The sequence below is a fragment of the Culex quinquefasciatus genome, chromosome 3 (assembly GCF_015732765.1).
Source record: "Culex quinquefasciatus strain JHB chromosome 3, VPISU_Cqui_1.0_pri_paternal, whole genome shotgun sequence".
Lineage (NCBI taxonomy): Eukaryota > Metazoa > Arthropoda > Insecta > Diptera > Culicidae > Culex > Culex quinquefasciatus.
Genome location: NC_051863.1, coordinates 161,935,332 through 161,962,782, shown reverse-complemented (window position 1 = coordinate 161,962,782; position 27,451 = coordinate 161,935,332). Strand labels below are relative to the sequence as shown.

Sequence of the window (27,451 nt, the reverse complement as noted above, 5' to 3'; positions counted from 1 at the left end):
TATAAAACTTATCTAAACTTAATTTTGCAAACTTTTAATTCAACTAAATGTCAATATATTACCATATAATTGCTAAATAAACATTTTGAGTGGGTATAACACCGTTTTGGGGTATTTGTATCGATAGAATAGATTTTCGTTGGAATTTCGTACCAACCCGGAATTACGTCGTCGGAAAATCCGCCGGCATTCGAACCGGTCCATAATTCTTAAGTCAACCTATGTGGCATCGAAAGGGCATAAAATTTCCGATCTTTTGATACCCATACATCTAGGTTTTCTATAAAACTCACGTTTTTAAATACCTGGGCAAAAGTAAGTTTGATCCACGAGAACAAAAATTACGAAATTCCATACATTTTTGGCAGATTGCTCAAACAAAACCATAACAATGTTTTTACCTAGGTATTTAAAATCGTGGGTTTTATAGAAAACCTAGATGTATGGGTATCAAAGATCGGAATGCCCTTTCAATGCCACATGTTTGACTTAAGAATTGTGACCGGTTCGATGCCGGCGGATTCCGACGACGTATTCCGGGTGGTACGAAATTCCAACGAAAATCTACATATACAAATACCCCAAAACGGTGTTATACCCACTCCAAAATGTTTATTAAGCAATTATATGGTAATATATTGACATTTAGTTGAATTAAAAGTTTGCAAAATAAGTTTAGATAAGTTTTATATAGAATTTCAGAGTTATATAAACTTTTATACTAAGTTGTTAGTAAACTTTATATTCAATCCAAATTATTTTATAAATCAGTCAGGGATGCCTATTTGGAATTGGGAGACTGGATTATATGGTGATTTGTCAACAAATAACATTATTTATGTTAATTTTTCGAAAGGTGTACAAACTTTGCACCTTTTTTAATAGTATTTGTTATATAACTTTTTATAGAAATCATCTTTTCATGAGCTTTTTGTAGCAAAATGTCTGGCATGAGTTTCTGAACAAAACGTAGTACTAGGTTTCTGTCAACATTAAATTGTTTAGATGTTTCATCACAATATGTGCATAGTGCCCAAGGGGTGTAAATACTTTTTTTACATACTGTATATTATATCTAATTTGAAACATACCAGATTTTCAAAAATTATATTCTTAGTGATAGCATTAAAAATTTAACATGAAACATTTTAATTAACATTTAAAAAATAAATTATCGCCCATTATTGTCGATAAGATTAGATAACATTATCGCCGATAAAATTATCGAAATAACGATAACGTTAGATTATCGTTAGATTAGATCGTTATCGTTCCGACGATAACACTAGATCGATCATTTTATTTTCAACAACCTTGGTAAATGTATTGCATTTCATTCAGAATACTCCTAATGTTACTTTAAATTTGTCGGGTTTGGCAAATTTCCACTCTCCCGTGAAAGTTTCAGAGAATGCATTGGTGCCTCCTTTGTCACAATTGCTGTAATGAGTTGCGATGTTTCGTTAAATTTCTTACTTTTTCCAAATGTTTTCGTATTTTATTGATTTTTAGGTCCACTTTGACACCTGACAAAACCTTTTCAGGAAGATTGCCGTGTTTACTTGTTGCGCCAGGTCGGTGCCACTCAGTGTGAATTACATTGCAAACAGCTGGACCCTAGACAATGAGACAAAAAATATGCCGCACAGTTATGACACATCAAACGATGTTTACACAAATGTGGCCAGTCAAAGCGCCATATTTGGTGGCGCACATGGAATGGAATTACAGTCTTAGTTAGTTTATCTATGTGACGACATATGCACGCAAGTAAGCCTCCTCATGAAGTGCGCTTACTAGGAATTGGTTTTGATAAGGATCGAATCGAAAAGTTTTGTCACTAGTTTCGTAGAATAGTAGCACATTTCAGTACCGTCGTCGGGAGTCGTCGTTAATAGTGCAGTGTTCATTAGTGATAGCTTTTTTGGCATCAGGTCCCAAAGTTTCGTCATAAAATTGTTGATATTTCCTATATTGCAGGCCAAGGGTGCACATGATACTGATGATACTCGTCGGTTGACACACCTAGGCGAGGAACATCCCGGAAAGAGCCCAACTACATCCGTAGTGCTGTTTGGACAAAACAGCATGGCTCTGGTTCCTTGCAAGTGTCCTATTTTCTTACCTCCACGTTGGCTTGGTTTAGTCATCATGATGACAAGGTGTAACCTAGCTGGTGGCCTGTGGAAACGACTCGTAAACCTTTGACCAGCGAGGGTCAGAGTAGAGACGGCTAGAAGAAAGGGGCGCGACAATGTGGGAAAGGAAGTAATTTGTGATTGTAGACGGTATTGTTTTGATTCGCAGTATGTTGAGTCAACTGCTGTGGATGTACCTGAGCATCGCACAACGGGGTTTCTCCTCTTTCCATTTCATCTACCACCTATCTTCTGTTTATTTTGTTTCACTGTTTTTCTAAAACGGCTTCTGTTTACTATCCTCCATTTGATTTCGATTTTACGTATTTGATTCTCTTATTTCCCAACGCTTTTCCACTCTATTTTACCAATTGATGCTGCTGTAACAAACTATCTGCTTTCCCTTAATTTAGCAGCGATGTCAATTTTGTTTATCATGTGCCTTTTCTTTATGTATCTATTTGAATAATTTCTCATCTTCCTGTAAATGTTCCATCATAACAATAATCTAAGCTTGTTTGTTACCTCTTTTTATTAACTATTGTTAATTTCTATATCTACTTCATAAATTACTATATTCCTTTTACTATTGATTCTTTACAAAGTATGTTTCCTTCACTCCTTCATTGTTTTGAAGCTTCACCTTTTTCTTAAGCAAGTGAGGTTCGAGCCCTTGCTCAATTTTTGGAATGATTAAAGGATTAACACAAATATTACTATTGTACTTTTGAAAAACTTTTCTAAGATGCTTAGGACCAAAATATTGTAACAAAACACCGCGACAAAAGAAATAGCAACAGATAAACACGACTCAACAATAGGAAAGATTTCAGGAGAAAACAATACACAGTAAAATAACAACTAGTTTTGAATTCAAACTAAAAATAAAACAGTTTTTGCTTTAAAGAAAGTTGATAGGCACACTTTAAATTTGCTTTAAATGGTTAGGCGCTTATACTTACATCAAACCCTACGTAATGTACCACCCCCGGCCGAGTTAAAATGCGTAACCGGAAAAGAAGGTGTGCATGCCTGGCACGAACACTCAAAGCGTGTTCTAGCGTGCTGCTCGTACTGACTCAGAGCAAGGGTGAGATGTAGGTGTAAGGGCAGTGCGTGTTCGTCGGGAACCTAGTGCATAAGATCGGTCAAGGCCCGTTCTTACACTGAAAATTGCGAATTGCGAATTGCGAAAATTGTTGATATTTCCTATATTAATTTGAATTAATTTAAAATTTCTTATTTCCCTGTACAATTTGATTTGTGAAATTTTGAAACCTTAAACCAAAGAAGTTACACAGTAATCTTTTTTCATTGGAATAAATAAACTAAGAAATGGAGCCAAGTAAGGAAGTAAGGTTTTATCTCTATATTTATAAACAGATATTTTATTAAAAATTCATCAATATTTAAGTCCACTCTAACCAATTAAAAACAATGGTGTGCTTTCATAAACATTTTAAAATGCTTCTATAAATAATAACTCAATTAGTAATTACTTCGATTACACTCTTGCACTACCTTTAGTTTATCATCAACGGCTAGTGACTAAACGCAAACTTACTCAAACTGTGAACTTCGTGTGTGACACTAGCTGTATATGACAACTCACACATATTGGTGAATAAATGATTACATTTGTATATAAATGCTTTAACTGTTGTACCATGTTCTCTTTCTCTCTCTTTCTCTCCAACATTTTTATACCTCCACGACCCACACGCAAAAACACAACATCACAACATATATATCGAACGCCCCCCCGCAAATCCCACCCCCCAAAACACTACTGACCCCCAAAGTACTACTTTCAGTCTTCGCCGTACCCTCCGGCTGGCCCCGGAATGATGATGTCCCCACCGGGACAGTATGCTCCGGCTCAACCGTACGGAGCCTATCCGCCGCCGGTTATGGTTCAGCCGGGTGCTCCGGGAATGGCCCCGGGTCAGCCCCAGCAGCAACAGCAGCAAGGAGGTGAGTTTGTGCGATGATTAAGTTATCACTTTGAAGTGTGCCCTTTCTTGGACCAAGTGGCGTACGCGGAATTAACCCACCTTATCGAACTGTTTGAGGAAGTTATTCACGTGGCGATACCTAATTTTGATGAAGTAACTTGTTGATAAGATAAGGAAGTTATGGATACAATCTGCGAAGGAATGTGGTTACCCCTATCGAAACACATTTAAAATTAAGAAAATCAAATCCGTTTTCAAAATACCGTATTTTTCCTGTCATTGTGGAAAATTGCTGTAAACCCGCTGTAAAATTTATTTTTTTAGCATCATTTTGAAACTCTAACATTGCATTAACATTTACATCAGTATAAATTCAGACAATTTTCGGTTACATTCTGTCATTTGACGTACAGTCATCCCACATAGTTCGGAACACTTTTGTGATAATTTGTCAATAGCATGCCAAATACATCATTTCTGGTGACCCAGCTATTTTTAGGACATTTATTTGTATATTCTCTTTATTGTGCCTCCCACAATTGTGGAACAGCTGAATTTAACTGATATTTTCACAAAAAAAAGTTATCAAACCATTCATAAAACATTACCAAGCTTGTGTTTCATTGGTTTCAGTGTGTGAAGTCATTAATTTGTAAAAAATATGTACTCATGGAGAGAAAGTTTGTTTACATCCGTAAGAAAAAAGTGTTCCAAATTTGTGGATTTCAAGGGTCTATGTTTTTCTTTAAAAACTTGATATAAAACATATAAAAAATTATAATCGGTCAATACATCAAACGAAAGATCACAAGAAAAGATTTCACATGAAGGTCAGCAGATCATTATGTTCAATTATCGATTTGCTATGATTTTTTGAACATTGGCCGATCTTGAACTGTTCCGAATGAATATGAGGGATAACTGTAAAAATCATCAATGTGTCAATTTTTGTATTATAAAGTTCTGCTCGGAAGTTTTTCATTTGTTTTGAAAGATCTAAGGGCTTTTGTTAATTTGATTTGGTTAACCGCGGTGGATTTTCTTGAAATAATTCGAACTGTCAAAATTCCACCAAAGCATCTACCGGTGGATACTTTTCTACCACAGATTTTTGTGCGATCAATGTGGTAGATGCTTTGGTGGATTTTGACAATTCGAATTATTTCAAGAAAATCCACCGCGGTTAACCAAATCAAATTAACAAAAGCCCTCTAATATTTTACAATGAACAATGAAACAATGAAAAAATAGGCTTTTGTTTAACATTCCAACGCCCAAGGCTCCAAAAAAGTTGGAACGGTAACTTCAACTCGCTGGTTCTCGGGCCTTACTCAACCAATCAAGATGATTCTTCTTTCCAGTGATTTGTTAGGATGTCTAAATCATTCTAGAACTTTGCAGATCTTAATTTGATCAAATCTGTAATTTTTGCGATCAAAAACATCGTTCCAACTTTCTTTTTTCGCGTGTAAAAAAAACTTAGCCGAAAATTCCTCGGAGGCAGTTATTTTAAGGGATAGTTTTGGTCCCTGATCACCCCTTCCTTTTTTCTTTTTTTCACTCAAGGAGCTATTACCGCAAACAAACAAAATTTCGGATTAGTTTTCAAAAGGACTTAAGAGCCATTGGTAAACACAGCCCTTTTTGCATCGGTATACGACCTACTCACGATAAATCGATTTCAAAAATACTTGAGATTGTTCATCTACACGTCCTTCAAGTGCCCTAAACTAAAAATCAATGAAATTTTGTTTCAATTTGGAGAAAATCAAAAATAACTGTCGGAGTGCTCGGTGGCGCTTACGGCTTTTTGAAAGCTCACCCGAGTAAATATACTCGCACTTTTTCGTGCTTGACAGTTTGCCAAACTAGCAAACTTGTGACTTGTGTTTGTACAAACAAACAAATCCAGGTAAACAAACAAAGCAGGCGAACTGGCAAAATGTCAAAAAATGCGAGTTTGTTTGCCGTAGTGTAATAGCTCCTTCAGACACTTTTATTTAGTATATCCTTATATCCTCATTATCCTTATCTTATCGCTTTGATTTTAAGATTATTAAAAAAAAAGCTAGAAATCTATCTAGCTAATCTATCTATGAAATCTACGTAAATCGATGCCTCGTTGCTGTACTGTACACTGTATTGTACTAAGCTTGCTGGTTTTCTTATCTAGTTAGCATAAGGGAGCACAGAGGCACGAAATATCATACCTGCCGGTTTTTTATGCAGTTTTTTGCAGCATTTTCAATAATTTTATGGTTGATGTTTTAAACGTATAACACATTTTTTTTTATTTTTATTTTTTTTCTTATTGAGTGTTTTTAAAACCGCCTTTAACCAGTGGTATTGCACAAAAGGAAAAAAAAAATTTTTGTTTATTGGATCTTTAGTTTATCGATTTTTTTGGTTTATCAAAACCAATTGTAAACATGCACCGGGCAATGAAACGGCTATGGAAATACAGTCCAGACTTGATAATCCGAACTTTGGACTATCCGAGGTTTGTATGAGACTTCAAATAATAAAATTGGTATTTTCGAATTATTTTATTTCCTTATTTTAACATCAAATTCGAACTCTGCGACCTTATTTAATGCAAATTTAAATTGATGATAACCTTAAAAACATTTCTTAATCCACCATTTGGTGGGTGGTGCCTTCCTCACATTTACAAAGTAATAATGAAAATAAAGTTATGAAAAAAATATATACCTGATACAGACTTTTCCAGAAAACATGCAGACTCTCAATTGAAGCAATGTGGCAACCGGGCGTTTCGCATCGGGCGCGACTCTCGCACGTAAACAAAAAGACCCGGCCTTTTGAGGTTATGCAAAAAATCACCCTTTTTTGTATCTACAAAAATCTTTTTCTTGGCATAACTTTTTAAATACTTTACTAACAATATAAAATTTAATAGGGTCTTAGGGGACCCCAAAACGAACAGAATAAGGCGGATCCGGCCAAAATCGGTTCAGCCAGTTCTGAGATAATCGTGTGGAAAAAAATCGTGTCGACACACATCCCCACAGACATTTGTTCAGAATTTGATTCTGAGTCGATAGGTATACGTGAAGGTATATCTAGGAGGTGTATTTAAGAAGTTAATTTTTCGAGTGATTTTATAGCTTTGCCTCAGTGTCAGTGAGGTGAGGAAGGCAAAAATAGTAAAAGGGTCATTCCAGGTCAACTGGGTACACTTTTGGACTCGACCTTCACCGATTTAAACCAAACTTGGAGGGAACGTTCATCTATCGATAGTTTACAGAAATCCCAAGTTTGGTGCTGATTGGACCATCCCTCTATTTTTGGCACCGCCCTCTTTTTTGGTGATTTTCTAAAAAACTTTTTTTTCTTTTAATCATAACTTTGCAACTATTTGAGCAAAAGACTTTCTACAGGTTGAATTTTATAGAAAATTGTCCAAGGAATTCGATAAAAATAAAATTTTAACCCTTTAATGCCCACTAATATTATATTTTAACGTTTTAAGTATAAAAATTCAGTTTTGACCAATTGATTATATTTTTATTTTTTTTTTATTTTATCGCCATCGTGTTCCCCGGACAATTTTACATAATAATCAATATAGACTTCAAACTAAAAAGAACTATTGGCGAGATACAACGATTTTACTGAAAAAAGTTTGATTTTGCACTGCACTCTGTCCTATGAATTCAAATCCGAAATAAGTTTCTCACATATAAGGCTTTCTAGTCAGAAATTTACCAACACATTCAAAGTATGTTTACATGACAGCTGGACGTTTGTTTGCATCAGGTTTCCTATCTCTTTCTAGCAAAAATTTTTTGTCAGGCGACTTCTAGCTGGTTTTTTTGACTGACTGCCCGATATGTCAGCCAACATACTTCGCAGGGCTGTGACAGCTACAGCTCGATCATTGTTTGCATCAGGACACTGTGACGAGGAGTTCGTCATTTTTGAGTTAAATTATATTTTTTTCACTGGGCCTAGAAAGCCTTATAAAAACCGAATTATGCGAGATTCATTCCTTTTTGTTGAAAAGCACACCATGAACTTCCGAGTGCTGCGCAAAATCAAACTTTTTTCAGTAAAATCGCTGTATCTCGTCAATAGTTCATTTTAGTTTGAAGTCTACATTGATTATTATGTAAAATTGTCCGGGGAACACGATGGTGATAAAATAAAACAAATAAAAATATAAGCAATTGGTCAAAACTGAATTTTTATACTTAAAACGATAAAATATAATATTAGTGGGCATTTAAGGGTTAAAATTTAATTTTTATAGAATTCCTTGGACAATTTTCTATAAAATGCAACCTGTAGAAAATCTTTTGCTCAACTAGTTGCAAAGTTATGATTTAAAGAAAAAAAAGTTTTTTAGAAAATCACCAAAAAAGAGGGCGGTGCCAAAAATAGAGGGATGGTCCAATCAGCATCAACTTGGGATTTCTGTTAACTATTGATAGATAAACGTTCCCTTCAAGTTTGGTCCAAATCGGTGAAGGTCGAGTCCAAAAGTGTACTCAGTTGACCTGGAATGACCCAAATGCATTTTTTAAATATTGAGTCACCGCCATTTTAGCCGCCATTTTGGATTAAAAAAATCACGTTAGAGAAGTTTTAGCAGAGCAAACAAAAATAAGACAACAAAAACAAACAAAAAATCGAGATTCGATTATCCGAAGTGAAATTTTTCCGAGGCGTTCGGATAATCGAGTCTAGACTGTATTCAAAAATCTGTAACTTGAAATCGGATTTTCTGATCGATTTGGTGTCTATTTCGTCATTTAATACAACCGTCTCTGAAAATTCCCATTTTTGGATATGTTTTTGATTACCAAATATACCATCTATTGAGATAAAACACAAGTCAAAAATCACTAAGAAATGTTGCCAATTTTTAAAAATACATTATGATTTTTAGAGTACGTACAAAAAATATCTGAAAACCATTTAAAGAAAACAAAATTTCATATAAATTTGTTTTTCAGACATTGAAAATTGGTCAAATGCACAGTGGTTCAGATCGCAAAATTAAGTGGAAAATTGATTTTCCGAAAAATGATGAAGTTTTGGAGCTTTGGTGTCTTCAGAAGAGTTGTTGCAAATGGAAAGGGGCAACTTTTTGTTTGGTTGAAAATTAGGGTGGTTTTCAACTTTTCAGGAATATTTTTGGGATTTTTTTGTTTTCTACAAAGTTGTTGGACTTACCAATTCAAGCAACTTTGTCGAAGAAAATATGCCAAATATATGCGAGAAATTAAAGTTTTACGTCTTTTCCGATCTGCAGTTCCCAAATTATATTTTAAGCTGAAATGTGTACAAGTTTTTAAATCCATTTTGTTTTGATTTATTCTGTTTGTTCTTTGCTCCCTTACATATTTTTAGGTAATTTTTAAGGGGAGGAGGGCTTGTCCGTTACAAATCTCGAGTTAGTGTTCAAAAAATCCTAAGCGCCATTTGTAAACGAAGCCATTTTGCGATTTAAGAGGCAGTATTTGTAGATTCTGCTCGGTTTATTCTAGAGGTCGTATCGAGGTGCTCCGATTTGGATGAAACTTTCAGCGTTTGTTTGTCTATGCATGAGATGAACCATAGAATAGAAGTCCAACTGTCAAAAACAAGTTGTATCACTTTTTTCTCAAGAACAAGTAGCGCCGCGTATCGGCGATGGTATACTTTATTATACCACTACTCTGGCATAATTTCAAGAAAGTGTTGCTAAAGGTGGCAACAACACCATTATTGATTTTTATTCGGAAGAATTTAATTAAAATTTGTTTTATTCTTAGCATCATCAAACCGGGAGTGAAACACGCAGACAAAGGGGCAGTATGGAAAGTCTGCTGCTATATTTTTCTATGGTTCTAAACATTCACAGCGCTTTTAAACTTCGTTTTGAAAATTATTTTGATATTATTTTTAATCAACATATATGTTGATTTGTTATATGATTTGTTTTACCACCATTTTTGCATCGCATTGCCAAAGAACTGACATCATTGCAATTGAAAATCAAATTTTATTCTTAAAAAAACGAATCTCTTCATTTCTATTGAGGAGAAAATCGTGACGTCAGAAATGAACTCAAATCACTCAAAGTTCATTTTGTGAGTGACTTTAACAGCTTGGCCTAGTTTGACAGCTACATTGTCCCCAGTTTTCTGTGGGAGAGAAAAGGAGGCGAATACTTTATGAAAATCATACCTGTCAAAATTCCTAGCCTCAAAATTTTGTCGCGAGTTGCTTTTCTCCTCTATTGTTCGATAATTTTCGAGCCCGTGGTTTTAAGCTTTTGACAGAACCGGCTCCGTGGCTTAATGGTTACGGCTTCTGCCTCAGGGATCAAATCCCGGTCGGTACCTTTGAAATTTGGAATCAGGAATTGAACAAAAACGAAACTGAATCAGGTGGGATTCGAACTCACACCTCTGGATTGATGGTCTGGGACTCTAACCAGTCGGCCATCTGAAGGTTATAAAACATGTTGTATTCTTCTCATATTAAATACGCTCTGATCCCTGATTTTCCAGAAGGGATTGGGAGTCTTAAGATAGATCAAGGATCCGTCTGGTGCTTGCTTCTATGTAAAGGCGGGGCCGGACAATGCCCAACGACCTCGGAATTGGGCCGCTAGGATCTCTGCCATTCTGAAATGGATCGTTGGAAGCAGCGCGAGGGCTATCATCACCTAATACCCAGGACTGAGATAAGTTGTATCAGCATTCGGCATATACAAAGTCTGATACAAATTATACTTTCCCATAATTTCGCTATCGGTTAGCGGATATTGGATTGGACCACACACACACACACACACACACACACGTGGTTTTAAGCTTTTGACAGCTGTCAGTTGTTCCAATTCGCGAATTCAGATTTGCTAATTCAATAACAGTTCTATTCATATTGGCGAATCTGCATTTTTTCTTAAAATTATTTTTGTTCTGTTCTTTTCGGTACTGATACCTGGTTAAAGATTTAAAGATCTTTGGAATTTTCGATCGCGAAACAACTTACTTTTCCTGTCATTTTTGAACGACGAAATAGCCTACTTTTCTGTACCAAAAATAACAGAATCGAATAGCAACAATTTTCAAAATAAATGCTGAAAAGATCTACTTTTCAGCACTGAAATGGGTGCTGAAAAGTTTAACTTTTCTGCACTTGTTTCGAAAAGTAACACTTTTCATCATTTTTTAAATTTAAACGATTTATCGACAAAATACTTGAAAATTTGACTTGAAATTTCACTCAATGGGTTTTTCGGAATTGCAAAAAAATGTTGTATGGAACTCGTTGCAAAACTTAATTTTTTCAGCACTCGTCGTATTTATCCAACTCGGTGAACTTCGTTGGATAAATGTACGACTCGTGCTGAAAAAATCCTCTTTTTGCAACTTGTTGCATAAACTACTATTTTCGCTTAATTTTTTGTTTTCTTCAAATCTTGCATTTTTTTGTAAACTTATGATTGCAAAACAATTGAACTAGTGTAAGTTTAGGAAAAACAATGTCGAATTAATTTTGGATAGCTCAATGCTTAAAATGTCTCCCACAGTTCGGAATTTGTTGCTTGGTCGTTACTCTTCGATCCCAAAATGCTGTGGACGGTGAAAAACCTGTTCATCTGCTCCGATCATTTCCTCCCTGTGCAATTTAAGGACGCGTCGTGCAAGTCGAAAGGGTAAGTTTACCGTAATAATGCATAACGTAGCGATCACATATCACTGAATACCTTTAAAATTAAAAATTAGAAAAAGCAATGTTTATAACATTATTTAAAAAGTTTGCAACGATTTGTCGTAGCCACCGATTTGCCGTCATCTTGTACCAACAATCCAGCTTCGCCATGATAAAATCTGGTATAATTATGCAAGCTTGGGCTACAGTCAAACCTCGTTAATTTGGAAAGGTTGAACTTTTAAAAGTTTTAAAAACTTTCAATGGTTTTTATAGCAATGTTCAGCTAAAAAGACAACGAACCAAAATTAATCAAAAGCAAAATAAAAGGAGCATTGTTATGTAGTGTCCTTTTTTTAAAATAATGAACATTGTTTCGTAATAAAAAACTACATACATTCATTTGAAACTGCATGGATCGAATTGGTTGTGATTACGGATAAGACAATATTTATTTATTTGTGGCAAAGAGTATTGTAAACGGTTGAAGCAGCGGTACCGTCATCTGGGGCGAATCGGGACACATGGGGCGAATTGGGACAGCAGTTTAAGCAATGTTTTTTTTCAGATTCAGAGCAACAAAATGTGTTCATTCATTCCCAAATATGAAGCTTTTAAGTGCTCTAAAACGTGGTGTCCCTATTTAGACTGTAGTTCCGAAACGCCCGCTTACAAAAATATACAAAAAATCAGGGGCAAAACAAAATGATTGCCGAATATTTAATTTTCATTGAACAAACTTGTAATTTGTAAACTATCTGCATCGCGTTTTTTCTTTTTATTATTTTATTTCAAATATAGGCTTTTAATCTTTGAACAAATTTTAAACTTTTGGGTACACAGATCTAAAAAAATATTTATGCATTGATGCTTGCAATTTTGTGACAGTAGCATAACTATAATGTTAAACGCATTTTGTGACCCGTTTTGTTTATTTTTGCCTTCCTCATCTTATGAGGAAAGGCTATAAAATCACTCAAAAGTGAACTTATTAATTCAACCTCGTAGATCCACCTTCACGTATACCTAACGACTCAGAATCAAATTCTGAACAAATGTTGTTGCGTGTGTATGTCTGTAAGTCCGTGCACCAAAAAACTGCACTCAATTATCTCCGGTTCGATCCGTTTTGGGTTCCCATCAGGCCCTAGTAAATATTATGAAGTTTAGAAAAGTACTTCAAAAGTTCTGACAATGTTTAGAAAAGTTATGATTAGATGATGTTTTAATTGAATTTGTATTTGCGATGCTATTTAGTAGAAAATAAAACTGCATTAATGTAAGGAAGGCATCAGCCACCTCAAGGTGGATTGAGTAACGTTTTTTTTAATTAGGCTTGAAATTTAGTTATTCTAATTTTGTTTTAGCCAACAAAACGAAGAAGAAGCAAAAGTCCAAGGAGTTGGCAAAGGCAAGAAAATTGAACATCTGAGAACCAAGCAAATAAATCTACCCACCACTAGCGTGCACAGGGTGGGGCAACATGGGGCAGTTGCCCCACCATCCTCAGAAATTTGTTCTAAAATTGCCAAGGGGGTATGCATGTATGTATGTATGTATGTATTAGTCCCCCGTCTTGGCAGGACTTGGCCATGACCACAGTATGTTTCAACTGAGACGGTTCGGTTAGTAACCGACTTATATCTTAAGGACCTTAGAAGATTATCATTCTCTATCCAACCATTTGTTATGATATGATTAAATAGATAATGACATTCATGTGACTTGGGCCAGGCGATCCACGACTCCCTCATCCAGTCCATAAAATATATGAAGGCTCTGGGATATTTTTTTGAGAGGGGTTAGTTTTTTTTGGGGGTTAGGCGTTTGAAATATAATTATATATGATAAAAATTAATAATCAATGTTATGAATTAAAAGATATATCAATGTATAGTTAGACCGTTGCAAATATTTTACAAAGTTTATGTCGCCCCCTTCAAAATTGGTCTGAAAAATCAGGAAGCAAAAAAATATTTTCCTATAAACTTCAAAATTTCCATGAAAATAGAAGTCTATTCAACTGAAAACAATCTAAAATGCATTTTTCTGCATTGATAATCATATTTAGCATGTTTGGGCATGTTTGAAAATGTTTTGAATTTTTATGAAATTGCAATGTACAGCACCGCAATAATTTTATTTTTCGCAAAAAATAAAATTTTCGTCAATACTTAGATATTTTGGAAACTAATGATGACAAAACAACTGGACAGGTGTATAATGCATTTTGAAACACTTTTTCCATCAAAATGTTGAAACCATGGCTCGTAATTTCAATTTTTATACTTTTTTTTATTTTTTTGCCCCCTCGGCTTTGGTCAGAATCGAGGGACATAAACTTCAACAAATATTTGCAACGGCCTTATAACAATAAAACAATGAAATATCACAATAATATAAAAACTCAACAAGTTGTTTCGAAGCTCTCATCCTTTTATTTTGGAAAATGCTAAGAATTTAAAAAAAATAATGTTATACAAATTAATAATAATAATAATGTTCTAAAATTGCCAAGGGGGTGTCCATAAACGACGAAATTTTCAAAACGCTCATATTGTTGCCCCACCTTCCTTGAGGATCTGGGCACGCTAGTGCTACCCACTGCTCGAATAAATATTGCCAATTTATTACTAATCTTCGAAATCCGTGTTTCGTTCTTAAACTGTTTTTAAAGTTGCTGTCCCTATTCAGACCGTAGTCCCAATTCACCACAGTTGGCGGTACTTATAGTTTTATACTGGAAAATATGATTATAAAATTTAGTTTTTTCGAAATTGCCGAATTAGCGGAGCTCTACTGTAATCGTTTGTTTACAGTGAATTATACCACCAGTTATACCACTTCAAGGTACACTGTGAAGTCAGAACAGTGAGAAGTGAAAAAAATCGTGGAGGCCTTTTGAAACACGTCGCCATCTTGTTTTCTCTCCAAGTTACACTTCTATTCTATGGATGAACTCATGTCAAATATGAGCCCTCTACGACAAAGGGAAGTGGGGTAAAACGGGCATTGAAGTTTGAGGTCCAAAACACATGAAAAATCCCAAAATTGTTCGCGTTTCCGTAAAACTTCATCAATTTCAACTCTCTTAGATGCATTCGAATGGTCTTTCGAAGCCCTTCAAAATGTGCTATACACATCCAGGATTGGTTTGACTTTTTCTCATAGCTTTTGCAAATTACTGTTAAAAATGGATTTTTTTTTTTTTTTTTAAACCTTAATAACTTTTGGCAACAGCCTACAACACCCATACTCCCATAGGTCAAAAGTTAGGTAATTTCATGGACTATAAGCCTACGATATTAACTTTTTGGCCAATCGCAGTTTTTCTCATAGTTTTACGATTTTTCTAGAACAAACACTTTACAACGTTAGTTTTTGCCCTGTAGGCCAAGAAGACGGCACTTTTTGGTTTCAATTTTGTCATATTCGGAATCCTCGGTCAATTTCACGTAAGTTAGAAGTATTGGAGTTGTGATTTTGATTTAAAAAATATTTAAATAAATCATTTTTGAAAAAATTAAATAGGTCTTGTTTACCCTGTGATCAATACGTCAAATGCTGTATCAAGTAGGCGAAAACTTTTTTTACCCCTAATCCGACAAAATTCTAAATAATATTTTAATTAATTCTAAATGGCATTTTTTCCAATCAAATTCAAAATTCCAACACCTCAATATAATGTAAAATTTTCTGAGGATTCCGAATATGACAAAATTGAGACCAAAAAGTGCCGTCTTCTTGGCCTATAGGGCAAAAACTAACGTTGTAAAATGTTTGTTCTAGAAAAATCGTAAAACTATGAGAAAAACTGCGATTGGCCAAAAAGTTAATACCATAGGCTTATAGTCCATGAAATTACCTAACTTTTGACCTACGGGAGTATGGGTGTTGGAAGCTGTTGCCAAAAGTTATTAAGGTTTTAAAAAAATCCATTTTTAACAGTAATTTGCAAAAGCTATGAGAAAAAGTCAAACCAATCCTGGATGTCTATAGCACATTTTGAAGGGCTTCGAAAGACCATTCGAATGCATCTAAGAGAGTTGAAATTGATGAAGTTTTACGGAAATGCGAGCAATTTTAGGATTTTTCATGTGTTTTGGACCTCAAAATTCAATGCCCGTTTTACCCCACTTCCCTTTGTTGTAGAGGGCTCATATTTGACATGAGTTCATCTCATGCATAGACAAACAAACGCTGAAAGTTTCATCCAAATCGGAGCACCTCGATACGACCTGGATTGTTATCCGAGCATTCGTTGGTGAAGGTTGTCTGAATCAACATGACTCGTCGCGTCCCGGCGCAAAACGCCGGCAATATTGCCCTACCTGCGGCTCAAGCAGGCAAAAAAGTGGGAATTTCCAAAAGGAAGGTTGAGGCCTCAACTGATGGCCAAAAACCGGGAATTTCCAAAAGGAAGGTGCTTTTGGAAGTGACATCGAACAGCAAAAAGACGAAAAAGAGCGACGGTACTGTACCGATGGATGAGGAGGAGAACTCTTCATCGCACGAGGAGCAGCTTTTGAAGAACAACAAGTTCGCTGGACTGCCTGACGAGGACCAGGTAGCGGAATGAAGTGAAACAGCGAAAGGAGAAACTGCCTCCTTTCTATGTGCGGCAATCAGCAGCAACGATCGACTTTCGAGCGGGGCTGGTTGAACTCATCAAGTCTGGGAAAGTCCTAGGCAACATTCGTCTGTGTCAGGACGGATTTAAGGTGCTGGTGCAATCCAGGCAGCACTATCAACTGGTCAAGGATTACTTGACCGAAAACGAGGCGGAGTACTTTACCCATGATGTCGTCATGGATAAGCCGTACAAAATCGTCGTCAGAGGTCTGTACGACATGCCAGTGGAGGAATTAGCTGCCGAGCTAAAAGTTTTGAAACTGGATGTGTTGGCCGTGCACAAAATGAGCCGACGCAACAAAGACATCAAGTACCGTGACCAGCTCTACCTGCTGCATTTGGCTAAGGGATCGACGACGCTTCCTGAGCTGAAGGCAATTCGAGCGGTTTTCAACATTATCGTGTCGTGGGAGCGATACCGACCAGTGCATCGTGACGTCACACAATGCTTCAACTGCCTGGGCTTCGGGCACGGAGGTAAGAACTGCCACCTGAAGCGTCGTTGCGCCAAATGTGGTACCGATGCGCACATCACATCCCAGTGCATCCAAGATTCGCTGGTGAAGTGCCTCAACTGCAACGGTGAGCACTCGTCAACCGACCGAAAGTGCCCCAAGAGAGCTGAGTTCGTGAAAATTCGGCAGCAAGCATCGACGAAGAATCAGCCTCAGCGTCGTAGAACTCCTCCAGCCCTGGTGGAGCAAAATTTTCCACCTCTTCAACCGCGACGCCAGGTCCCGAACTTGGCACCGTTGCCGTTGGATCCCAGGAAGAGAGCTGAGATGAATCATCCACGGCCGGGTTCCAGCCAGGAGCCGAGACCGCCACCACCGGGCTTCAGCCAGGAGCCAAGACCAACCAAGAACCAGCAGTTGAGGAAAATGGTAATGATCTTTACACCTCAACCGAACTCCTCAATATTTTCAAACAGATGTCCGCTGCACTGCGTGGATGCAAAACCAAGACCCAGCAGATTGAAGTGCTGACCTCGTTCGTCATCCAGTATGGATCGTAGGTCCCTCAAGCTGCTGAATTGGAACGCTTGCTCCATTAGGAGGAAGAACTTAGAGCTGGTGGATTTTCTTCGCGAGAAGGAGATCGACGTAGCTGCCATCACGGAAACTCATCTGAAGCCCGGTGAAAAAGTTTATCTGCAAAACTACAAGATCGCGACGCAGCTCGATAGGACCACCTCTGGAGGAGGAGGTGTGCTTGTCGCTGTTCATCGTGATCTCAAGCCACGCCGGCTGCCACACTTCAAGCTGGACATCATCGAGGCCGTTGGAGTGGAAATTCCCACTTCTGTTGGCCCAGTACTCTTCATTGCTGCATACTGCCCACGTCAGGTGAATGCCAGAGATGGTTCAGCAGCAAAACTGAAGAGCGATATCCAGAAGCTGACACGGCGGAGCGCAAAGTACATCATCGCTGGTGACCTCAACGCGAAGCATGAAGTTTGGGGCAACAGCAGGAGGAATCGGAACGGAGTGATTCTGCACAACGATCTGCAAAACGGATACTACAACGTTGTGAGTCCGGATCGTCCAACGAGGGTGGCTCGGTCTGGGAATCACTCAATCATCGACTTCTTCATTACCAATATGGCTGAGAACGTGGCTCATCCTGAGGTGTTTGAAGAGTTGAGTTCTGATCACTATCCGGTGGTTGTGGAGGTTGGAGCTTCCGTTACTCCGCAGCGGCAACCAACCCGGAAAGATTACCACAACGTTGACTGGCAGCAGTTTCAGCAAGTGGTCGACAGCAACATCGACTATGATCAACACCCGGAAACTTCTGCCGATATTGATCGTTCGCTGGAGGTGATCCAGCAGGCTATCAACCAAGCAGAGGCTGCCAACGTTCGGGAGGTTCCTGTTAATTTTAAGGTAACTGATATTGACGTAGATACTAAACACTTGATTAGACTTAGGAATGTTTATAGGAGACAATATCAACGGACTGGGGACTATGACAAAAGATTTCAGTGAACAATTTGAACAAAATCATACAAGACCGACTTGACAATATCAGAAATCAAGAATTTTCAAAACATGTAAGCCAGCTTGGGAATTATTCAAAACCATTTTGGAAACTTTCAAAAGTTCTTAAAAACAAACCAAAGCCTATTCCTCCTCTTATTGTTGAGGATTCTCCTTTGATTACATCCGAGGAAAAGGCAAATGCACTTGGGCTTCATTTTGTTAGTTCACATAATCTTGGCGCTTCCATGACCAGCCGTAAAGAAACATCAGTTGCCAATAGTATTTCAACAATCAATGACTCTACCTTTGAATTTCCTGCAGATTCCCATGTTTCTGGTGAGGAAGTCAAAGTTGCAGTTAAACAAATGAAAAATATGAAAGCTCCAGGCTTTGATAACATTTTAATCTAGTGTTGAAAAAACAGAGTGATCAGTTCTTTCAACATCTAGCCAATATTTTCAATAAATGTTTGCAACTTGGTTACTTCCCCACCAATTGGAAGCTGGGCAAAGTCATACCAATTTTGAAGCCTCAAAAAGATCCAACATCGCCAACAAGTTATCGTCCCATTAGTCTTTTGAGTAGTCTGTCCAAACTCTTTGAGAAGGTCATCTATTCAAGGCTTTTGGATTTTACCAACGATAATAATATAATTTTGAACGAGCAGTTTGGCTTCCGAAAGGGACATCAGCTTACGAGAGTAACTAAAATCATCAAGCAGAACAAGCTTGAGTCTAAATCAACTGCTATGGCTTTGTTGGATGTTGAGAAGGCTTTTGACAATGTTTGGCATGATGGTTTGATACATAAACTGTATTTATACGGTTTTCCAATGTATCTTATCAAAATTATCCAGCACTATCTTTCGGAGAGATCGTTCAAGGTTTTTCTGAATGGGATTGCTTCTGGATTATTCAACATTGATGCTGGGGTTCCCCAAGGAAGTATTCTTGGCCCACTTCTGTACAATATTTTTACATCTGATTTGCCTACTCTTCCTGGTAATGGTGTGTTGTCACTTTTGCTGATGACACTGCCGTTATTTATAAGGGTAAAATAACCAGATATTTAGTTGGCCGTCTTCAGAAGGGTCTTGACGTTCTTTCCGAATACTTTGGCGACTGGAAAATTCGCATAAATGCAGCCAAAACTCAAACCATCATTTTTCCACTTTCCAAATCGGCCCGATTTGTCCCAAAGGATGATGTTTTGATTAAAATGAATGATGTTTCAATACCCTGGTCAAAGGAAGTTGTCTATTTAGGTCTCATACTTGACTCGAAACTATTGTTTCGGCAGCATGTAGATAAAATATTGAACAAGTGCAGCATTCTCATCAGGTGTTTGTATCCTTTAATTAACAGAAAATCAAAGCTATCTTTGAAAAATAAGTTAGCAGTTTACAAACAAATAATTTACCCCGTTATTGAGTATGCAGTACCTGTTTGGGAGTGTTGCGCTAGAACTCATAAATTGAAGCTCCAGCGTGTCCAAAACAAGGTACTCAAAATGGTTTTGAATGTTCCTGGCTGGACAAGATCAAGTGAGGTTCATGAATTAGCAGAAGTAAAAATGTTGGATCAGAAGATTCAAGAAAAATGTTTGAAATTCAGGGAAAAATGTGCTATATCTGAATACCCCTTGATTCAAGGATTGGTTTAGTTTATGGTAAGATTAAGTTAGTTTTAGGTTAGGTTATGTGTTCTTGATTTTTTTTTTTCCTCATTGTACCTAGTGTTACAAAAATGATAAATCATATACTTTTAAAGTTAAGAAAATGAATAGTGTTTAAATCACGAAAAGCAAACTAAAGCTGAAGAGCCACAGCTGACCACTTATTATGTAAACCAAATGTAACTATTATAAGAAAGATTCAATAAAGTATATTTAATTCAAAAAAAAAATTCGATACGACCTGTTTCACATCGGTGAAAAACTCGCTCTTAAGTCTCTTTGTTGATAACGTAATAAGTGAAGCTAACACGTACAACAGATGCGTCGAAAATAGAATGTCCCCCAAATCTGTGCGTCTATTTACCAATTTAATACTGACTAATATTGACTCAGTTGTGTTTTGATTTGTGCTTTACAGCTAATCCTTACACCCAACACGATGTATTGGATAAGTCTGTGATTAGAGCTGGGCTCATTCGCTGTTTCAAGTTCAACCTCAAGGGTTTATAATTCCTTTGAGTCAATCGTCAATTTCGCATATCATCTTACACCAGCCGATTTGTAGCGCTATCAACCAAGGGAAATGACTCTGCCCAAAATTTTCGCGCGATAACAAATTGTTTTAGGATTTTAGAGCTCAGTTTTTATTGTCTGTACGCCTCCGAACGATAACACTTATCTATATCCCACTGTTTTGCGTGAGATGGTTTCTTGCCGTGGAAGCCAGTTCAGTTTGAACGCCTGGGCGGCTAACTTCTAGTGGCGTCCAATGACCGCCCTTTGAAAGCTGATTAGATTGTGTGGTTCGTTCCGCGGTGATCCGTTGCAACCTGGCCCCTGCGCCAGGGAAATGCAAAGAAAGTTGCCCGTTATCAAGAGCAATTGTACTCCGCGCGCCCTTTATCAAGCTTCGTCTCCGTGTTCAAATAGTTAGTGTCTATCTACATATAGTTGGCCGGGGTAGAGTGAAGAGATGTTTGTCCAATTATCTCGTTCCGATGGACCTCGTCGAGCTGTCGCTGCTGCTGCAAGCGGACTCTGATGGAGATTGCTTAAGTGGTACAGATTACTGCCCGGCGCGCGGTTCCGAGATCATCGTCAATTGACGAACCCCAACCAGACTGCGAAGAGTAGTTGTGATTTGAGCGTGGTTAAGGGCGGATTTGTAGTGTTGAGTTGAGAGAGATTTCCAGAATCATGAAACCTTCGATGGATCGATACATGTCAACGATATCGTTGTATCGGGAAGACAGTGATTCTTCACCGGAAGGATCGGCCACCAGGAGCTCCTCGAAAAGTCGATCCTACAAGCGGATTAGCCAACTGCTGAACACCTTCCTGGAGGACAAAATGGTGGAGTTTGGTCGCCAAGTCCGGCAAGTTAAGGCGGGTCATCGATGCACCCTGAAGGGTCTCCTGAGGTTCGTCCCGGGCATGCGAAAGTCTTCGAAAGCCAAAGGATACGATCACCTGATAACGGACGAGGAGCGGAGGTATGCGATCATCAGGGGGGAAGTGAGGGTGGACTGTATAGTTAAGAACTTGGGAAGACTTATTGTTCGCGATTCGCACGCTGGCTGAGAGCAACGTAATGAGCGAAGGTTGCACTTAAAGTCCGTGTGACGACGACGAGGATGCCCTTCTCGCGCGTTATCTTTGCATCGCGGGCTGTAAAGTGCAAAGGAAACAATCCAGTTTTGCACGACAGTAGTGTGGGATGTAGTGGAAAAGTTTGTGATATTTCTGGTGATTTATAGTGAAGAGGACATAAAAAAATGTTTAAGGCAGAATATGGTTCTACCATTCTAGGGTCAACCTTTTTTGGTCGTAAGTTTATTGTCGTTTGCGCTACAAAGAATCTTCAAACTCAACTTTTAACTTTCAATCGAAATTGTGGTTATTGCTGGTGTCATTCAAGCCAAATCAATGCCGCACTAAGGTGACAATAAAAAAAACGACATCAGGGACTCGATTCCTTAGACAAAAACAAGTTAATTTGCCAATTTTCAACCAAATCGGTTATGGTTTAAGGGTCGCTATAGATCGTTATTTTTTAACCTATAAAAAATCGAGCTAGTGGGTATCTTTTACAATTTCCAAAATGTGTCGTCCTTGTCACCCTAATGCCGCACAAAACTTTGTTGGTTTTGGCAAGAACTGGCACAGTCCTCATTAAGAATAAAACTAAATTTAATGCATTTTAAGGTTTCTGAGCAATTCCCCAGGAAATCAGCAATTCGACGTCGTCGTGCTATCATGTCGCACGTCACTCTTTGACGTTCCGAGAAAAACGCGTTTTAATATTTGACCTTGAGTAAACAAGAAAGAGAGCAGGCGATGTAAACAATAACAAACACGTTTTGTTTGGTTGACCATTCTGTGCATTGGCCCGAAGTAAGATTGAATTTGGTTGCCGGAGTCCCGAGTTATAATTAAAAATGTTTACGGTAGTCTATCTTGTACGTGCGTCAAACGCGTTCTGATCTGAAATCCCTTTGGCCAATTGTCGTAAATCAATTTTCGGGCTGTGTCAAGATAGCACGACAAGATTGGAACTTCTTTTATATAAATAGTGACAGAAATTTTCGAAGCTTTTTTGGTTTTTATTGAATATCTCAGGATTGAAATCGCATTTTGGGGATCTGTGAAGGTCAAAAGATGAGGCATTGTGAGCTGCACAAAATGGCGATCTTAACTCAATTTGGCCCAAAATGCATGTACGACAAGTTAGCACGACGGCAACGAATTGTTTTGATTTTTTAGTATTTTTTTATTTGCATCAAACTTTGCAGGGGGCAAAGGAAAACATTAGTTTTTTTGTAGGTCCTATAAACATACGAAACATATTTTTTTCAAACGTCATTAGGGTGGTCCTAACCTGGTTGAAAAAAAAAATGTGATTTGTTGGGCTTTTAAGAAAAGCTACGGAGAAGTTTTGAAAACATAAATGCGAAAAACTTTGTTATGGGTTATTTTAACCATCTCTGCCAATTTTGAGCAAAATCAGTTGAGAATATTTTTTTCGAAAAAAATACTTTTATTTCAAAAATGATTTTTTCGGATCAAGCTTTAAAGCTTTGGTATGTTCTACAAAGTTTTGAAACTTAACATTTTCAATGAAAATCTCACTTTTGTGAATATGCACAAGGAAATAGTGTTTTTCATACGATTTTCTGATTTTTCCCAAACAAACCTTCGTCATACAATACTCATATTATGGACTCCCTAATGAATATACCTTAGGGTGGCAATACAAAAAATCAACCTCAGGATACCGCCTGATTTGATATCTTATGCAAAAATAAGTAACTTTGCAAGTTTTTAGCGAAATCGGTTGAGGTTTAGGGTCACTAATGTTAGTTAAATTTGGTGAAAAAACATCTTTTTATACAAACACCACTCTTTAGAGTTAACGTGAAGACTTCCATCATTGTCATGATTTTTCGTTCAAAGATATAAAATTTTGCGTCCCTATCAATACTTTGACAAAATTTCTTCAACAAGTTGTTTAGAATAGTGCCCTACCTATGCTGATTCCTTTTGGTAACGATTATCCCATTCCTTGTAAAGTTATGGAAATCGTCATTAATCAATGATTGCCAACAAGGATGTCAATGATTGTACCACAAAATTACATAAATTTTGAAACACAATTGCTTTATATCAAAACTTCCTTCAGTGGCTTCAAGAAGGCAACAACCAGCACATGCTGGTTCATTTTGGTGCAGAAATTCGTTAAATTGAATTTAATACTGAATATTTTATAGTGATGATCAATTTTCTTCCAAAATGATCAACGGCTTCACCTTAAGCGGTTTAATTACTAATAAAGGGTTAGTAATTTTTGATGATTTCGTGTACGGCGTAAACTTCGTGAAATTTATCAATTTTCCCGAATATTTTATTCAAATAATAAAATATTAAATATTTGATCCATAAAGACTTTTTAAGTAAATTAGATTATTTTTCTATTGAAAAGCTTGATATGAACCATTAGAATTTTTCATCATTCATTAGTTTTTAGAAACTAACTAAATTTAGTAATACTTTCATTCGTTGTAATACACATTTTGCTGCTATTTTATTTGAAAGGTATTGTTTCAAAAGATGTTCAAATAATTCAGCTTTGATTTATTCAAAATAAAATGAAGAGTATTTTTTATTTTTCAAATTACCTTTTATTTTTTTTTAAATACACTTTTTTCTGTTCTCATTTTGAATTAAAAATTTCGATTTTGTTACACATCATATTATTTTTGCCTATTGATTTTAAATTTTGTTTTTGATAACTTAAAAAACATTTTGAATGAGCTTAGGCCGTTGCAAATATTTTCCAAAGTTTATGTCGCTTGTTATTTAAATTTTTATATTTTTTTTGTGCATCAGGCATGAGGTAAATTTTGCAACCGCAAGCTTAAAACTTCGCTACCTCAAGAGATATCAATTTGCCCAACATGGAAATAGATGATTCTTATGTAAAATCTTCTAGAGAACACCATGATGACGTTAAATTCAAAATAAAATCGCATGTTTATAGAGAAAATTGCATGTAAAGCTTTCAATTGCGCGACATGCACCAAAGTTTGATTCCATTTAAAAACCTGACAACGCCATTCAATTCAGCGTGAAACTAAAATTAAAAATAGCGGTCGAGTTTTGTTCTATAATAACCCTTTTTGCATTTGAAAATGCAGATTTTTGAAAAAAATACGAAAAATGCAAAACTTTGGGGCGGTGCCAAAAAGAAGGGGTGGTCCAATTTGGCTGAAATTCAGGATTCTTGCATTTTGCTATAGTATTAAAAGCTCCGCCAAATTGGGTCCTAAAATGAAGCTTAGATTGCTGATATTATTGTTTACAGCGATAAAGCTTATTTTTCTGAGTACAATGACCCTTTGTACGACCACAAAGAGTTTAAAATGGATTTTTAAATCAATTTTGAAAAATTAACCTCGCGGTCCTTCTTGACAGAAAAGTTCCTACTTGACAGCTCGTTCCAAGGGGACCATAGTTGATCCATCGAAAAAATGTTGTCTTGTCAAAAAAAAATTTGCATTAAAATGAAAAAAAGTGATCAGAAATGGTTTTTAATCGTGTTTTTTATCGTTGTACATAAAAATTGACATAGGGCTTTAGTACCCAATTTTAGCTTGTTCTGAAAAAGTTTTTTTCGAATTTGTACTTTTTTGTGTAATTCGATGAAGATTCTTTGAAAAATCATTTTTCGGAATTCCGTCAAAAATAAAAAATTAGAAAATACGGGTCTGTTTATTTTCGTCATGAAATCATCTTTGAAAAACATTATCAACGACCTCAATGGCAGAAAAAAACATCAACAAGAGTTTATTGCATAATTTTTAACAAGATTGCTTATGAAGAACTTCATAATTCAATCATAAATGACAATAATAAATCCAAACATTTCTTATGGTCATTCCACAGGTGGCTGGATGACTATTCCGCAAGGAATACCGAACTGTCCGCCCGGCTTGGAGTACCTTACGTCCATTGACCAGCTGCTGGTGCATCAGAAGGTCGAGCTGCTGGAGGCGTTCACCGGGTTCGAGACCGCAAACAAGTACACCGTGAAGAACACCCTCGGCCAGAAGGTGTACTGGGCGGTCGAGGACACGGACTGTTGCACCCGGAACTGCTGCGGGCCGGCTCGGCCGTTCGACATGAAGGTGCTGGACTTTTACCAGAACGAGGTGCTGCACTTTAACCGTCCGCTGCGTTGCCAGTCGTGCTGCTTCCCGTGCTGTCTGCAGGAGCTGGAGGTTTCCGCCCCGCCCGGAAACGTCATCGGTATGGTCGAGCAGAACTGGTCCATTTTTACGCCCCAGTTCAGCATCAAGGACACCAGCGGAAACACGGTGCTCCGGATCGAGGGACCGTTCTGTACGTTCAGCATCTGTGGTGACGTGGAGTTCAAGGTGGGTTCTTGGCACGGCGAGTTTGAAAAAGATTTCTGTAACAACATTACCTGTTTCGATTCTTGCAGGTCGTCACCAACGATGGCAATCAGGTGGGTAAAATCTCCAAGCAATGGTCTGGCATTGCGCGGGAGATGTTTACCGACGCAGACCACTTTGGCATCAACTTCCCAATGGACTTGGACGTAAGGGTGAAGGCCACACTGCTGGGAGCATTGTTCCTCATCGTAAGTTGACTTTGATCAGATGAGTTTGATTTTCGACTAATTTTCTATTCCTCATTCTAGGACTACATGTTCTTCGAAAAGAAGGGCAACGCTGAACAAGATCGACCAGGAATGTTATAAATTACAACTTTGACCGAAAACATTTCCGGTGAAAATACCTCGAACAGATGGATGATGATTTTCAAAATGATAATTCTTTAATTGGTTATTAGCTTCGGTTCTAAAATCGATATCGGTTTTCTCTAAAGTTAAATGCATTTAAGTAGTAATGCATCACGAAGTCGTCATCCAACTGAACCTAGTAATTAGGTGTTTTGATAAACTGAGAGCACAATTCAAATTTGACTCAAACTTTTTTTCACTGTTGGCAAACCAACGCATTTTTTTGAAAGTTTTATTTTAATTCGTTCGTTACTTATAGCAGCGCTTTGTTGTTTGTTATGTTGCTTGAATGCATTGAAATAGAAGGATAGAAACCAACGAGTGCCAGAAACGCAAAGCAAAAGGACCTGAATGAAGCGGCTTAAAAAGTATATTTAAAAGAAAGGAGAAAAAAGCAAAGAGTTCACGACGTATATATTTTACGTAATGAAAATCTGATTCATCAACAAGTGGCATCGAAGTGTAGCACAAAATTCAATCTCAAATACACACTACTCCACAACATGCAAACAGCTGTTACCGAAACATGCACAACGTGAATTACCAGTGTGTTGTTATTGCATAAAACACTACAATTTACCATTTATATAATAACCTTATGAATATGTTGTAAAACAGGCTTGGTGCGAGAATGTAATCGCGATCGGACGCGCAAAATTTTCATCTTATTGTACGAGTTTTGCTACACACTACTCTTAACTTCCATTTACTCGAAGCTAGAAACATTTTTACACCCTAATCCACTATTGTCTCTACCCTTGTTGTTCATGAAAAAAGCATAAAAGTATAAATGGAATCAATAAATCTGTACCACAAAGCATAAAAATGGTTTTATTATTAATTTTAAGTGCAACAATTCTCAGAAAAAAATCATAGAGGCCCTTTGGATTTGTATTAAGAAACGGAGCATGAATGGAGGCGCTCGGTTTCTTTGAACAGTTCCTTTGCATTTACATTAAGGCTCCCATAATATGAGACTTTGTTTCAAATCCTCGCTCCAAAAGCCGATTATTGTTCCTTGAGCTATTGTAGGACTCTTGGCCAAATATGAGTAAATTCGGTCAACATTTACCCATT

The 27,451-nt window shown here is 37.2% G+C and overlaps 1 protein-coding gene across 4 annotated transcripts in view; it reads left to right on the top strand.

The window, feature by feature from the left end:
- The window catches only part of LOC6037279 (phospholipid scramblase 1), a 33,847-nt gene extending 6,647 nt beyond the window's left edge, over window positions 1-27,200 (top strand). The window contains exons 3-6 of one of the 4 annotated variants that reach the window (XM_038259397.1): window positions 3,953-4,112; window positions 25,495-25,985; window positions 26,054-26,212; window positions 26,273-27,200. In XM_038259397.1, the coding sequence (XP_038115325.1) occupies window positions 3,953-4,112; window positions 25,495-25,985; window positions 26,054-26,212; window positions 26,273-26,332 (870 nt within the window). In that variant the 3' untranslated portion in view covers window positions 26,333-27,200. Of the gene's footprint in view, window positions 1-3,940; window positions 4,113-21,007; window positions 21,546-21,732; window positions 21,880-25,494; window positions 25,986-26,053; window positions 26,213-26,272 lie in introns of those variants that run through there. The other 3 variants (XM_038259396.1, XM_038259399.1, XM_038259398.1) reach the window with 3 other exon arrangements.
- The last annotated feature ends 251 nt before the right edge of the window (window positions 27,201-27,451 follow it).